The sequence below is a fragment of the Eurosta solidaginis genome, chromosome 1 (genome assembly GCF_040869045.1).
Source record: "Eurosta solidaginis isolate ZX-2024a chromosome 1, ASM4086904v1, whole genome shotgun sequence".
Lineage (NCBI taxonomy): Eukaryota > Metazoa > Arthropoda > Insecta > Diptera > Tephritidae > Eurosta > Eurosta solidaginis.
This window is the reverse complement of record NC_090319.1, coordinates 322,679,657-322,694,538: the sequence shown is the minus strand read 5'-3', so window position 1 is coordinate 322,694,538 and position 14,882 is coordinate 322,679,657. Positions and strand designations below refer to the sequence as shown.

The window sequence follows — 14,882 nt, the reverse complement described above, 5'->3', positions numbered from 1 at the left end:
CGGCAATTGAGGGTATAATGAGAAACAAAGGGATGAGTATTAAAAAAAATTAGTATCTAGTGCGGAAAAAAATTAAATATTTTGTGCCAAAACGCTTTTTATAAGATTGATTAGATTTTATGTATATTTTCAACTATTTTTATACCTTTCGTGAACATGAAGTGGTATATTACCTTTGGTCCGATGTTTGTAACGTTGAGAAATATAGAAGATAGACTCACCATTAAGTATACCGAATTGATCAGGGTGACGAACTGAGTTGATATAGCCATGTCCGTCTGTCTGTCTGTTTGAACGCAAACTAGTCCCTCAAATTTTGAGATATCTCAATGAAATTGAGAACAAGGATGTATTTTTGTATTATATTAGACATTTGTCGGATCCGGTAGGATCGGACCACTATAACATATATCTCCCATACAACCGATCGTTCAGAAAAGACGATTTTGCTAATTCTTGCCGCAATTTAGAAAGTATAAACGTGAAACTCAGTGATATATATTCTAATATATCATAGAAGATATCCTGAAAAAATCACTTTGATCGGAACTATATATAGTTATATCCCATACAACCGATCGTTCAGATAGAACGATTTTTAGACATTTCTCCCTTAATTTAGAAAGTATAAACGTGAAACTCATTGATATATATTTTAATATATCATAGAAGATTTTCTGAAAAAATCACTTTGATCGGAGCTATATATAGTATATATCCCATACAACCCATCGTTCAGATAGAAAGATTTTTGGCAATTTCTCCCTTAATTTCCAATATAAAAAAGTTAAACTGGTGATATTTATTCTAATATATCATAGAAGATTTCATGAAAAACTAATTTCGATCGGAGCTATATATAATATATATCCCATACAACCGATCGTTCAGATAGAAAGATTTTTAGCCATTTCTCCCTTAATTTCCAATATAAAAACTTTAAACTTGGTGATATTTATTCTAATATATCATAATCACTTTGTCGGAGCTATATGTACATAGTATATACCTATCCCATACAACCGATCGTTCAGATAGAAAGATTTTTGGCCATTTCTCCCTTAGTTTGCAATATAAAAACGTGAAATTTGGTGATATATATTTTAATATATCATAGAAGATTTCCTGTAAAAATCATTTCGATCGGAGCTATATATAATATATATCGCATACAACCGATCATTCAGATAAGGAGGTTTTTTGCCATTTTTTATTTTATATTTATCTTAAAAATCGTTTAGGTTTATACATCTGTTCACTTTATATTTCTTATCTTATACATCCTATTATTTGGAGATTACGAATGGGATAAGATTATTGTTCAGCCCCATTCATGAAAGGTATGAAGTCTTCGGCACAGCCGAAGACAGTCCCGTCCTTACTTGTTTTAAATTTAATTATGCATTGATATAAGACTTATGTTATCATATCCTTAAACTTTTTTCTTGTTCCAACAAAAAGAAATCGCATGCTAGTTATGTATAATCCTATTTACAACAGCGTAATCGAAAATAACAGTGGCAGTTTTTTATTATCAAATTTCGTCAGTTAAATATTTTTTGTATGTATACTTGAGTAAAAAGCTTTTATGAATTTTGTAACTGAAAGTATGCAAACCAATTTCAAAAACATTTTCGAAAAAATTCGAAAATTCAAGAAAGCTTTACGAAAATTTCAAATTTTTACCAAAAATTTTGATTTTTTTTGAGTATGCAGTTTCGTAGCCCAATAAATTTTAGTCTGACTAAGTACAAGTTATAGGTCTTTCCAAATTAGCATTGATTTTTAACAATTTTTTTTCCAAAGCGCGTTTCAGGTTTTCTTCCATATAAAAAATAAAGTTATGTTCACTTTGTATGGAAGAAAATCTTAAACACCCATGGAAAAAAAAAATTGTCAAAAGTCAAGAAGAATTTGGAGATACCTTGAACTTGCACTTAATTATTACAAGAATTGCTAGGATCACAAAACTGCATACCCAAAAAAAACTCCATAAAAAAGTTGGAACTCTTCGCATAATTTGAGATTGCATAATTAAGCGCGAAGTGCCCTTTATTGTATGAAATTATGTTTTTAAAGCAGTTTTTTAATTTATTTAATAATTTGAGAAGAAAATGCCTTCTTTGCATGGTTTTATTCCTTGAATAGTCCATCCTTTGGTATGTTTGCTTGTACCAAAGCTAGGCTTTGTTGTTGGCAAGTTGCTTTTATGAACTGATTTTGCTTTGTGGTTGGTTTGCATAGTTTTAGCTACAAAATTTAAAGAGATTTTCTTCTTTAACTATCGCAAATAAAAAAGGAGCATTGAATTGACGACATTTCTTAAAAATCGTCACTGCAATTTTCGTGTTCGCTGCTCTATGTATTTTTTTACTACAAATAGTTTTACATACATATTCCTAAAATTTATCAATCCCTTTTACATACTATTTTTTATTAAATTCTTTGTATTGTTTTTCTATTTTCCAATTTTTGCCCTCGCTGTTTTATGCCTGCATTACATTGACATAACATAAAATTACATTTGCATTACGTACCTCCATATATGTTACGTATATTTACGTTGTTTTTGCGTTATTGTGCTCGTTTAATCAACGCTACCATGTTCCTGTGCTTGTTGTTATTGTTCTACCTTATAATTGTTGTATTTGTTTGTTACACATTCAACGATACGAATATACTCTGTACTATATAGCATGGGAGAGCAGACTCTTATCGTTTCGCCACGGTTATACCAACCGATGACGATAATCGTACAGCCGATGGACGTCTTAAGGTAAAATATATATATATAAATATATAGATTCATATACGTAAATTCATACATAAACATAAATACACTTGTCATATCTAATATTGCAATAAATGTTTGTTTATGTACTAGATATACGTACATACATACATACATACATAAAGTTTCATATATGTAGCTAAATTCCTATCTATATTATAATTTATCATTAATTTTCAAGCTCATGCGCTAAGTTCTATTCTTTTATTTGTTTTTTGTTGGATTTGTTGCTAGTTTTTTTATAAACCCTATTAATTAGTAATTAGAACTTTTCATTCTTTTATTTACATACACTTAATCTCACACTCATAAAAACAATTAGTCATATTTCGGGTTTCGAATTCGATTTATGAACTGCTCAGATTTGCTCGATTCGAAAAACGTTTTTTCTTTGCTTGATTCAGCACTATATCAACCGCTGAGTGGAATACCTCGAACACGCCCTTATTTAGAAAACTTTTGAAAACCATCCTTTTTCTAATTTGTATCACCCAATTTCTTCTTTGGAGTGCCCATGCGAATAAGCGCAGTTTCGGCGTCGGATTCGTGGTGGGAGAGAGACTTTGTCGCCAAGTGCTGGCGTTCACGCCTGTGGACGAGCGTCTCGCCGCTATCCGAATAAAAGCAAAATTTTTTAATATATCATTCATCTGCGCCAATGCGCCGACAGAGGAGAAAGACGATGAGGTGAAAGACACTTTTTATGAACAATTAGAACGCACATACGAGCGCTGCCCCCGTCATGATATAAAAGTCGTGCTTGGCGACTTTAACGCCAGGGTGGGCAAAGAAGGTGTTTTTGGCCCAACAGTCGGAAAGTTCAGCCTACACAATGAAACTTCTCCTAACGGACTGAGGCTGATTGACTTTGCCGGTGCTCGAAACATGGTCATATCCAGCACGAGGTTCATGCATAAAAAGATACATCAAGCTACATGGCTGTCTCCTGATCGAAATACTCGCAATCAGATCGATCACGTGATAGACGGACGGCATGCCTCCAGTGTTTTAGATGTGCGCACGATCCGAGGACCTAACATCGACTCGGACCATTATCTCGTTGCAGCCAAAATACGCACCCGCCTCAACGCGGCTAAAACCAAGGAACAAAAAACACAAGGAAAGCTAGACGTCGAAAAGCTTCAATCACAACAGACTGCCAATGATTTCGCAACTCGACTCTCACACCTGCTCTCTGAGAGCACAACTCATCCTGAAGGAATACAGGAGCAGTGGGAGCATATCTCCAAAGCACTTCGTACTGCCGCCGAGGAAAAAATTGGTTACCGGCGGCCACGAAAAAACAACTGGTATGATGAAGAATGCCGCGTTGCAACCGAAAGAAAAGACGCTGCCTACAGGGCTACGTTAAAAGCGAGCGCGACAAGAGGAGTGTGTGAACGCTATCGTGAGTGGAAAAGGGAAGCGAGACGCCTTTTCAGGAAGAAAAAGGCAGAAGCAGAAAGGCGTGTGTGCGAGGAGCTTGAGTTGCTAGGCACCAGGAATAACGCCCGAAAATTCTACCAAAAAATACGGCGACAGACGGAAGGTTTTAAGACCGGGGCAAACTCCTGTAGGAATGAAAACGGCGACCTTGTCCAGAGAGTGCTTAGATTATGGAGGGAATACTTCTCTGCTCTCCTAAATGGAGGCAGCAATTCACCGCGCAGAGATGAAGAACCCGATCCCGCAATCGGAGATGATGGAATATATGTATGTCCCCCGCCCGATTATGACGAAGTTAGGATAGCAATAACCAGATTGAAAAACAACAAGGCCATGGGCGCTGATGGATTGCCTGCGGAGCTATTCAAGTTCGGCGACGAGGAGTTGGTAAGGCGCATGCAGCAGCTTCTTAGCAAAATATGGGCGGACGAAAGCATGCCCGACGGTTGGAATCTAAGTGTTCTTTGCCCAGTCCACAAGAAGGGGGATACTGCAAAATGCACCAACTATCGTGGAATCAGCCTTCCTAATATCGCATATAAGGTCCTTTCAAGTGTATTGTGCGAAAGATTGAAGCCCACCGTGAACCGGCTGATTGGACCGTATCAGTGCGGCTTCAGACCTGGTAAATCTACCATCGACCAGATTTTCACAATGCGCCAAATTTTGGAAAAAACCCGTGAAAAGAGAATCGACACACATCACCTCTTCGTCGACTTTAAAGCCGCCTGCGACAGCACGAAAAGGAGCTGCCTATATGCCGCTATGTCTGAATTTGGTTCCCCGCAAAACTTATACGGCTGTGCAAAATGACGTTGAGCAACACCATCAGCTTAGTCAGAATTGGGAAGGGACCTCTCCGAGCCGTTCGAAACTAAACGAGGTTTCAGACAGGGTGACCCCCTATCGTGCGATTTCTTTAATTTGATGCTGGAGAAAATTATACTAGCTGCAGAACTTAACCGCACTGGAACAATATACTATAAAAGCGTGCAATTACTGGCATATGCTGATGACATTGATATCATAGGCCTAAACACCCGCGCTGTTAGTTCTGCTTACTCCAAACTGGAAAAAGAAGCGGTAAAGATGGGTTTGATGGTGAATGAGGACAAAACGAAGTACCTGCTGTCATCGAGCAAAGAGTCAGCGCATATGCGGCAGCCATAATTTCGAAATAGTAAAAGACTTCGTTTATTTGGGAACCAGCATCAACACTAGCAACAACATCAGCACTGAAATCCAGCGAAGAATCAATCTTGCCAATAAATGCTACTTCGGACTAGGTAGGCAATTGAAAAGTAAAGTCCTCTCTCGGCGAACGAAAATCATACTCTACAAGTCACTTATCGTACCCGTCCTGCTATATGGGGCAGAAGCATGGACCATGACAACAGCAGGTGAAGCGGCTTTGGGAGTGTTCGAGAGAAAAGTTCTTCGAAAGATTTATGGACCTCTACGCGTTGGCGATGGCGAGTACCGAAGAAGATTTAATGATGGGCTGTACGAGCTATACGCAGACATCAACATAGTCCAGCGAATTAAAACGCAGCGGCTGCGCTGGCTAGGCCATGTTATGCGAATGAAAGATGATGCTCCGGCCAAAAAAGTGTTTCTATCGGAACCCGCCTATGGAAGCAGAGGTAGAGGGCGGCCCCCACTCCGTTGGAAGGACCAGGTGGAAAACGATTTAAACTCCCTTGGTGTGACCAATTGGCGCCGGTTGGCGGAGCGAAGGAGCGACTGGCGCGCCTTGTTGGACGGCCATAACCGTTCAGACGGTTAAGCGCCAATTAAGTAAGTATGTAAGTAAGTAATTTCTTCAAAAACGCCCTATCTGTAAAGTCAACACAAGCACCCCTATAGCTTATAAAACTAGTTATGAGCTAAGGGGCTCCTCAGCCGAATTCTGAGTTTGGGCGATTTTGAAAAACATATCAAGAAGAGGTGTTTCCGAACTGATAGAGCAATCGATATACGACTCAGCAAACGATATATCGCAATTAGTGAAAAATCCTGTGTAAAGACACTTAGATTGTAAATTGTCTCAAAAGACGTTTTCAAATCGAACTCGAAACCTAGAATAAGATATTCCAAAATCATTTATTCATATAATTATACTCAGTTGAGCAGAGCTCACAGAGTATATTAAGTTTGATTGGATAACGGTTGGTTGTACATATATAAAGGAATCGAGATAGATATAGACTTCCATATATCAAAATAATCAGGATCGAAAAAAAATTTGATTGAGCCATGTCCGTCCGTCCGTCCGTCCGTCCGTCCGTCCGTCCGTTAACACGATAACTTGAGTAAATTTTGAGCTATCTTGATGAAATTTGGTATGTAGATTCCTGGGCACTCATCTCAGATCGCTATTTAAAATGAACGATATCGGACTATAACCACGCCCACTTTTTCGATATCGAAAATTTCGAAAAACTGAAAAAATGCGATAATTCATTGCCAAAGGCAATTAAAGCGATGAAACTTGGCAGATGGGTTGACGTTATGACGCAGAATAGAAAATTAGTAAGATTTTGGACAATGGGCGTGGCACCGCCCACTTTTACAAGAAGGTAATTTAAAAGTTTTGCAAGCTGTAATTTGGCAGTCGTTGAAGATATCATGATGAAATTTGGCAGGAACGCTGCTACTATTACTATATATGTGCTAAATAAAAATTAGCAAAATTGGATGAAGAACACGCCTACTTTTTAAAAAAAAAATTTTTTTAATTCAAATTTTAACAAAAAATTTAATATCTTTACTGTATATAAGTAAATTAAGTCAAAATTCAACTCCTGTAATGATATGATGCAACAAAATACAAAAATAAAAGAAAATTTCAAAATGGGCGTGGCTCCGCCCATTTTCATTTAGTTTGTCTAGAATACTTTTAATGCCATAAGTCGAACAAAAATTTACCAATCCTTCTCAAATTTGGTAGGTATATAGATTCTATGACGGTAACTGTTCTCTGTGAAAATGACCGAAATCGGTGGAAGCCACGCCCAGTTTTTATACACAGTCCACCGTCTGTCCTTCCGCTCGGCTGTTAACACAATAACTTGAGCAAAAACCGATATATCTTTACTAAACTTATCCCACCTACTTATCTGAACTCACTTTATCTCGGTATAAAAAATAGCCGAAATCCGACCATAACCACGCCCACTTTATCGATATCGAAAATTACGAAAAATGAAAAAAATGCCATAATTCTATACCAAATACGAAAAAAGGGATGAAACATGGTAACTGGATTGGTTTATTGACGCAAAATATAACTTTGGAAAAAATTTTGTAAAATGGGTGTGACACCTACCATATTAAGTAGAAGAAAATGAAAAAGTTCTACAAGGCAAAATCAACAGCCCTTGGAATCTTGGCAGGAATACTGTTAGTGGTATTGCATATATAAATAAATTAGCAGTACCCGACAGATGATTTTCTGGATCACCTGGTCCACATTTTGGTCGATATCGCGAGAACACCTTCACATATACATCTAAGGGCCACTCGCTTTTAAAACCCTCATTAATACCTTTAATTTGATATCCATATCGTACAAACACATTCTAGAGTCACCCCTGGCCCACCCTAATGGCGATATCTCGAAAAGGCGTCCACCTATAGACCTAATGCCCACTCCCTCTTAAAATGCTCAGTAACACCTTTCGTTTGATACCCATATCGTACAAACATTCTAGAGTCACCTCTGGCCCACCCTAATGGCGATATCTCGAAAAGGCGTCCACCTATAGACCTAATGTCCACTCCCTCTTAAAATGCTCAGTAACACCTTTCGTTTGATACCCATATCGTACAAACATTCTAGAGTCACCCCTGGCCCACCCTATTGGCGATGTCTCGAAAAGGCCACCTATAGACCTAATGCCCACTCCCTCTTAAAATGCTCAGTAACACATTTCGTTTGATACCCATATCGTACAAACATTCTAGAGTCCCCCTGGCCCACCCTAATGGCGATATCTCGAAAAGGCGTCCACCTATAGACCTAATGCCCACTCCCTCTTAAAATGCTCAGTCACACCTTTCGTTTGATACCCATATCGTACAAACATTCTAGAGTCACCCTTGGTCCACCTTTATGGCGATATCTCGAAAAGGCGTCCACCTATAGACCTAATGCCCACTCCCTCTTAAAATGCTCAGTAACACCTTTCGTTTGATACCCATATCGTACAAACATTCTAGAGTCACCCTTGGTCCACCTTTATGGCGATATCTCGAAAAGGCGTCCACATATAGAACTAAGGATTACTCCCTTTTAAAATACTCATTACCACCTTTCATTTGATACCCATATCGTACAAACACATTCTAGAGTCACCCCTGGCCCACCCTAATGGCGATATCTCGAAAAGGCGTCCACCTATAGACCTAATGCCCACTTCCTCTTAAAATGCTCAGTAACACCTTTCGTTTGATACCCATATCGCACAAACATTATAGAGTCACCCCTGGCCCACACTAATGGCGATATCTCGAAAAGACGTCCACCTATAGACCTAATGCCCACTCCCTCTTAAAATGCTCAGTAACACCTTTCGTTTGATACCCATATCGTACAAACACATTCTAGAGTCACCCCTGGCCCACCCTAATGACGATATCTCGAAAAGGCGTCCACTTATAGACCTAATGCCCACTCCCTCTTAAAATGCTCAGTAACACCTTTCGTTTGATACCCATATCGTACAAACATTCTAGAGTCACCCTTGGTCCACCTTTATGGCGATATATCGAAAAGGCGTCCACCTATAGAACTAAGGATTACTCCCTTTTAAGATACTCATTACCATCTTTCATTTGATACCCATATCATACAAACACATTCTAGAGTCACCCCTGGCCCACCCTAATGGCGACATTTCGAAAAGGCGTCCACCTATAGACCTATTGCCCACTCCCTCTTAAAATGCTCAGTAACACTTTTCGTTTTATACCCATATCGTACAAACATTCTAGAGTCACCCCTGGCCCACCCTAATGGCAATATCTCGAAAAGGCGTCCACCTATAGACCTAATGCCCACTCCCTCTTAAAATGCTCAGTAACACCTTTCATTTGATTCCCATATCGTACAAACACATTCTAGAGACACCCCTGGTCCACCTTTATGGCGATATCTCGAAACGGCGGCCACCTATGGACTAAGGATCACTCCTTTTCAAAATACTCATTAACAGCTTTCCTTTGATACCCATATCGTACAAACATATTCTAGAGTCACCCCTGGTCCACCTTTATGGCGATTTCTCGAAAAGGCGTTCACCTATAGAACTAAAGCCCATTCCCTTTTAAAATACTCATTACCACCTTTCATTTGATACCCATATCGTACAAACACATTCTAGAGTCACCCCTGGTCCACCTTAATGGCGATATCTCGAAAGGGCGTCCACTGATAGACCTAAGGCCCACTCCCTCTTAAAATGCTCAGTAACACCTTTCATTTGATACCCATATCGTACAAACAAATTCTAGAGTCAGCCCTGGTCCACCTTTATGGCGATATTCCTAAATGGCGTCCATCCATAGAACTATGGCCTACTCTCTCTTAAAATACTCTTTAATACCTTCCATTTGATACACATGTCATACAACCACATTCCAAGGTTACCCTAGGTTCATTTTCCTACATGGTGATTTTCCTTATTTTGTCTCCATAGCTCTCAACTGAGTATGTAATGTTCGGTTACACCCGAACTTAGCCTTCCTTACTTGTTTTTTATTTATTTATACAGCACCGAACAGAAAAATAGCAATGGCAATTTTTATAAAATTTATTCAATTAAATTCAGAGAACTCCAATTAAAAAGTTCAAAATTGTTTCAAATTTAACTTTTTTTACGAAAACGTGTTTGAGATTGGTTTACACAGTTTTAATTACAAAGTTCATAGAAGTTTTCGCCTAAAATATCGAAAACTAAGAAAGAAAGAAGAATTTAATAATTTGGGAAAAATTTAAATAACGTGACATCGTACAAGGCGACAGCTGTTTCGATTATACCTTGTAAATCTCTTCAAAGCCTTTTCTCCCGGGAGTGGGATTTGAACCCGTACTCCTACGATGGTTGAAGTGTTACAAACGCATTCAGCCACGTCGTGCCTTAGTTGTTTTAAACTTTATCCCAATTGCCTTCGTTGCATATTTTATTCTTTTTGCACAGTACATAAAAAAAAAAAAAAAAAACACACAGTACATACTTTGTATGTAATCATGTGTCACGTTGTTTAAATTTTTCCCAAATTATTAAATAAAAATATAAATTAAAAATAGCTTCAAATAAATGTTTTCATACAACAGCAATAAGGGCAACCCCCGCGTAATTCATACAAAGAAGCATTTAATTGACGAAATTTGACACTGACCTGCTAGTTTTCTGTTCTCTGCTGTATATAAACATCGTTTGATTAGCCGTTAACTTATAATTTTGAATAATCACAAAATAAATTACGTAATTTATATAATAAATCTTAATTTTAACTAATCAAAAATTAAGTTTCTTCCAGTAGTTACTTTCTGAATTAATACAAAAAAAAATATTGATTATAGATTAATATATTGATTAAATACAGTGTGAGTAAAGTGATTAATCACAATCCTGCCATTTCTATACTTTATTTTTCCTCGGTCAGCCTTGCCTTGAACGTTTCTTCTTTTACTTAAATTTTTTTTTTCATTTTAGGTTTCTAAATAATATTTTAAAATTTAAATTTAAAATAGATTATTCAACTTCTTCGATTAATCGAATAAAGGCACAGTACTATTATATATGCATGGAGTACGCATTCATAAAATAAAATAAAAATAAATTAATAACTTTGTTTTTTTTTTGTAATTTATTTATAAACATTTAAATCTCACAACCAATTTTCGTTTATTATTTTGTCTTTTGTCTCGTTTTATTTACAATATTTGTATGTACAGTGTCGAAGAAAATATTTTGAACATAGCGGAAGCGTTTTCTTGTTTGCTTTTATTGTTATTGTGAAAACTGTAACTTACAATCATTCAATAGTACTTAACTGTAATCATCAATATTGATTGCACAAAAACTTTTGATTAAAATCATTGATTGTACAAAAGTTCTGATTGCAGTCAGAGTAATCATAATTGTTTTTCTTGCTGATAATAGTAATTAGGAGCAGGAATGACTATGAAGTAGGAAAGCAATTCACTTTTAATTAAAAAAATTTTGAACCTCGTACTTCAGAACATTCATTTCCAATCAAATGATTGCAATCAGTTTAGAGATTCAACCAAAAACGTGTACTTCTAAACGGTCTTATATACTGAAATTGACTCGGTTACAATTTTTTTAAACAAATTATGTTTTCATTTTATTGCTATTTTAGTTTTTAAATCTATCACTACGACGATTGACATCAAATTGACTACAAATAGATATTCTTACAATTAAATTGAATGCAGTCGTTGGTTTTTTAAATCATAAAAGCAGTAATCAAATGAGATTACAATCAACTTAAAAGCGCAAACATATGTAGATGGTCAAACTAAAGATTGCAATCTGACCAACTAACGTTATGGATTAGAAAACGGGGTTACTTATGTATTATTGCTCCAATCGATATTCAACTATCTCGAGGCAATTTCTAACAAAACCATGTAACATGTTTTTCGCTTTTCCAAAATAAAGTTATTTTTTAAACGATTAATTGTAGTTCAAAATGTATTCAAATAAATAGTTTCGCATCAAAAAAGTAAAGGACACTACTGTTGGGCGCACGTAAACTTTTTGTCAAAAAAAGAAAAAGCAAAAAAAAAAACAAATCATAAAGCTGGATATTCAAATAAAAATGAATTAAAAATAGCTGTAATTCATAAGTTTGTATTGCAACTGTCGCATCTCACAAAAATTTTATATGCTTAGCGCTAAATACTTACATATGTACATATGTATTTATAGTAAGACGCGACACAGCTGGTTGTGTTGGCGTTTAGTATCTTTAAGTGTGTTTTGGCTGACTGACGTGTATTTGTACATTTGTTTGTGCTTATTTTTGGACAAAAAAAATTTATAAAAAACAATGCACTTCCGAGGTCGAAATAGCTAAAACCGCGCCAACAAGAAATTGTAATAAGAAAAGAAAATAAATAGAGGCATATGTAGTATTTATTTAAATAAATAATTATGGTTTGAGAAAAAGTAATTGGTCTGCGAAAATTTTAAAATTTAAATATATTTTTTGCGCAGTGTAGTTTCAAAATAGCTTTAGGTTTTGTTTACAATACTTAGTCATATTGCCTGGATGGATAAATTGTTACTAATTTAATATATATATTTTTTCGTAATCTTAGAGTTTTTTGTTCTGTGTTTTTGTAGCAGACTTATTTTTATTGTCCCTTTTTTATTTTTATTACCAAAAAAAAAAATTTTTTTAATTCGGATATTTTTGTTTTTAAATTCAATTTCAATTCATCATACTTAACCTCTTGTCGCTAACTCTTCACCACATTTCATAAATTAATGGTTTCGAAATGGTTATATATCACTAGTTATGCCTTAATGTGTGGTAAGTAAGGCACAGTAGCTAAATATAATATTCGAAGATTTTTGTTTCATATTTACATAATTAGTTTCAGAATGCTTATCATACGATAACTCAAACAACGGTGTTTTTGGTGTCGGATTCACAAACTTTATTATATTTTAAAGACCTCTGCTAAAATATTTCGAAAAAATTAAGCGTGAGCTGTACCAATTTCATTAAACCCCCTCATTCAAAAGCTGAAACTATGCAAATCAATCTCAAAGACTTTTTCAATATATCCAAAAAATCGAGAAATATTTAAAAATCTCCAAGAATATTTAGAATTTTTTGTTTAGAATTATTATGAAGCCCCAGTCAATTTTTGTCTTCTAAAGCGTATGTTATGATTTTCTTAAATTCATAGTGATTTGTCAAAATTTTTTGCGAATGGTGTTTTACATTTTCTTCTATATGAAGTGCGCAAGATTTTATTTTTTATTTAAAAAAAAAAAAATAACACACTTCTCAGAGACCGGCACTGGATTACAAAACTGCAAACTCAAAATTATGGAAATTCAAAAAATGCAAAATTTGCATGCAGATTTTTAAACACTTCTCGTTCTTTATCGAAAACTTTTTTGATATTGGTTTGCATATTTTTAGATACCAAATTTTTTCAAGCTTTTCTAAAATCTACCAACAAAAAAATTTATAAAATTTGCTACCAAGTTTCATTGCTATTTTCGTGTTCGCAACTGTGTACTATTACTATTGGTATCAAACTAGTTTTAACGAACGCGCCTAAAATTATTCCTCACTCTTTGTGTTATCATATAAAAGTTATCTGATGAATTTGTTTTTTTTTTTTTATTTCTTACAAAAAAAAAGTAATTTCCGATGAAAGAAAAATTTGAAACTTAAGAGATATTCATAAAAAATTAATGGAAATTTTACTTCTATTTCTACAAAATTTTAAATATCTATTTGCTTTTTTATTTTTTATTTATCTTTACTCTTGTTAAATTTTTTAATTGTTTTTATTAATTTCAGTTTTTCTTTTTATGCTTTTGTTAAAATTTTTTTTATTAAAATTTTTTTTTTGTATATAAATTTTTTGTAAAGGTTTCCAAAATATGCTTGAACATATTTTTATTTCATAAAAATTAAAAAAAAATTTGTTTTATCTTTTAAGTTTTTATTTATTTTTAATTTTTTATGTTTTTACTTTTTTGTACTTCTATTAAATTTTTTTCATTTATTTTTGTTATCAATTTTTTTCATATTAATTATTATTTAATTCTATTTTTCATCATAATGTTTTTATTTAATGGTTTTTTTTTTGTTTAAAATTTTCAATGTAGGCGTTGATATTATTGCCCAATATTCCCTGAGTTAAAGTTTGTTTTTGAAAACCCCATTTTCAAATGTTTAAAAACACTTAAATTTTGAAAATATTTCGATCTGGTACAGCTTTTATTTTTCTCCGTAGTATTTTGAAATATGTCTTCAAAAATAACAAACTTTATATTTTCGGAGAAAAAAAATTATATTTTTTGGTGGGGCCTTCTAATGTTAATATTTAATTTTATTATGCTAAGTTTCAAAACAAAACAAATTTCAAATATCTTTCATTTAAGTATGAGTATAAATGTAGTTGCAATGACATGTAAAATTGGTTTCTGGTAATAATTAACTAATAGTAAAGGTGCAGCGTAAAAAATAAATAATTAAGTATATGCAAAAAAAGTGGCTGAAATAAAGAATAAACACACATACGCACATAAAAATGGTGTTAAAAGTTACTAACAAAAAACTGGCATGATTTAAAAGAAAAATCGATTTTTTACTGGAACATTTTCTACAGTGTACTATCGCAAAGGTGTTGGCTGAAAGTGTTTATACAAATTTGTTTGTACAATTACAAAAATGTTCATATAACTATTAAAACATTTGTATTTGTTTACACAGTCTAAACGCAAGATGCCACCAAAGCCACAAAAGAAGGAGAATCTTGATGATCTCAAACAGGAGTTAGATATAGATTTTCATAAAATCTCTCCTGAGGAACTGTATCAACGCTTTCAGACGCATCCAGAGAATGTAAGTAGAATGTTAATAT

The 14,882-nt window shown here is 34.7% G+C and overlaps 1 protein-coding gene across 10 annotated transcripts in view; it reads left to right on the top strand.

Moving 5' to 3' along the window:
- The window catches only part of Atpalpha (sodium/potassium-transporting ATPase subunit alpha), a 152,531-nt gene that overhangs the window by 96,195 nt on the left and 41,454 nt on the right, over positions 1–14,882 (top strand). For 8 of the 10 annotated variants that reach the window (XM_067761862.1, XM_067761861.1, XM_067761863.1 and 5 more), the window contains 2 exons: positions 2,696–2,776; positions 14,732–14,863. In XM_067761862.1, coding sequence (XP_067617963.1) covers positions 2,696–2,776; positions 14,732–14,863 — 213 coding nt within the window. The remainder of the gene's footprint in view (positions 1–2,695; positions 2,777–14,731; positions 14,864–14,882) is intronic. The other 2 variants (XM_067761867.1, XM_067761866.1) reach the window with 1 other exon arrangement.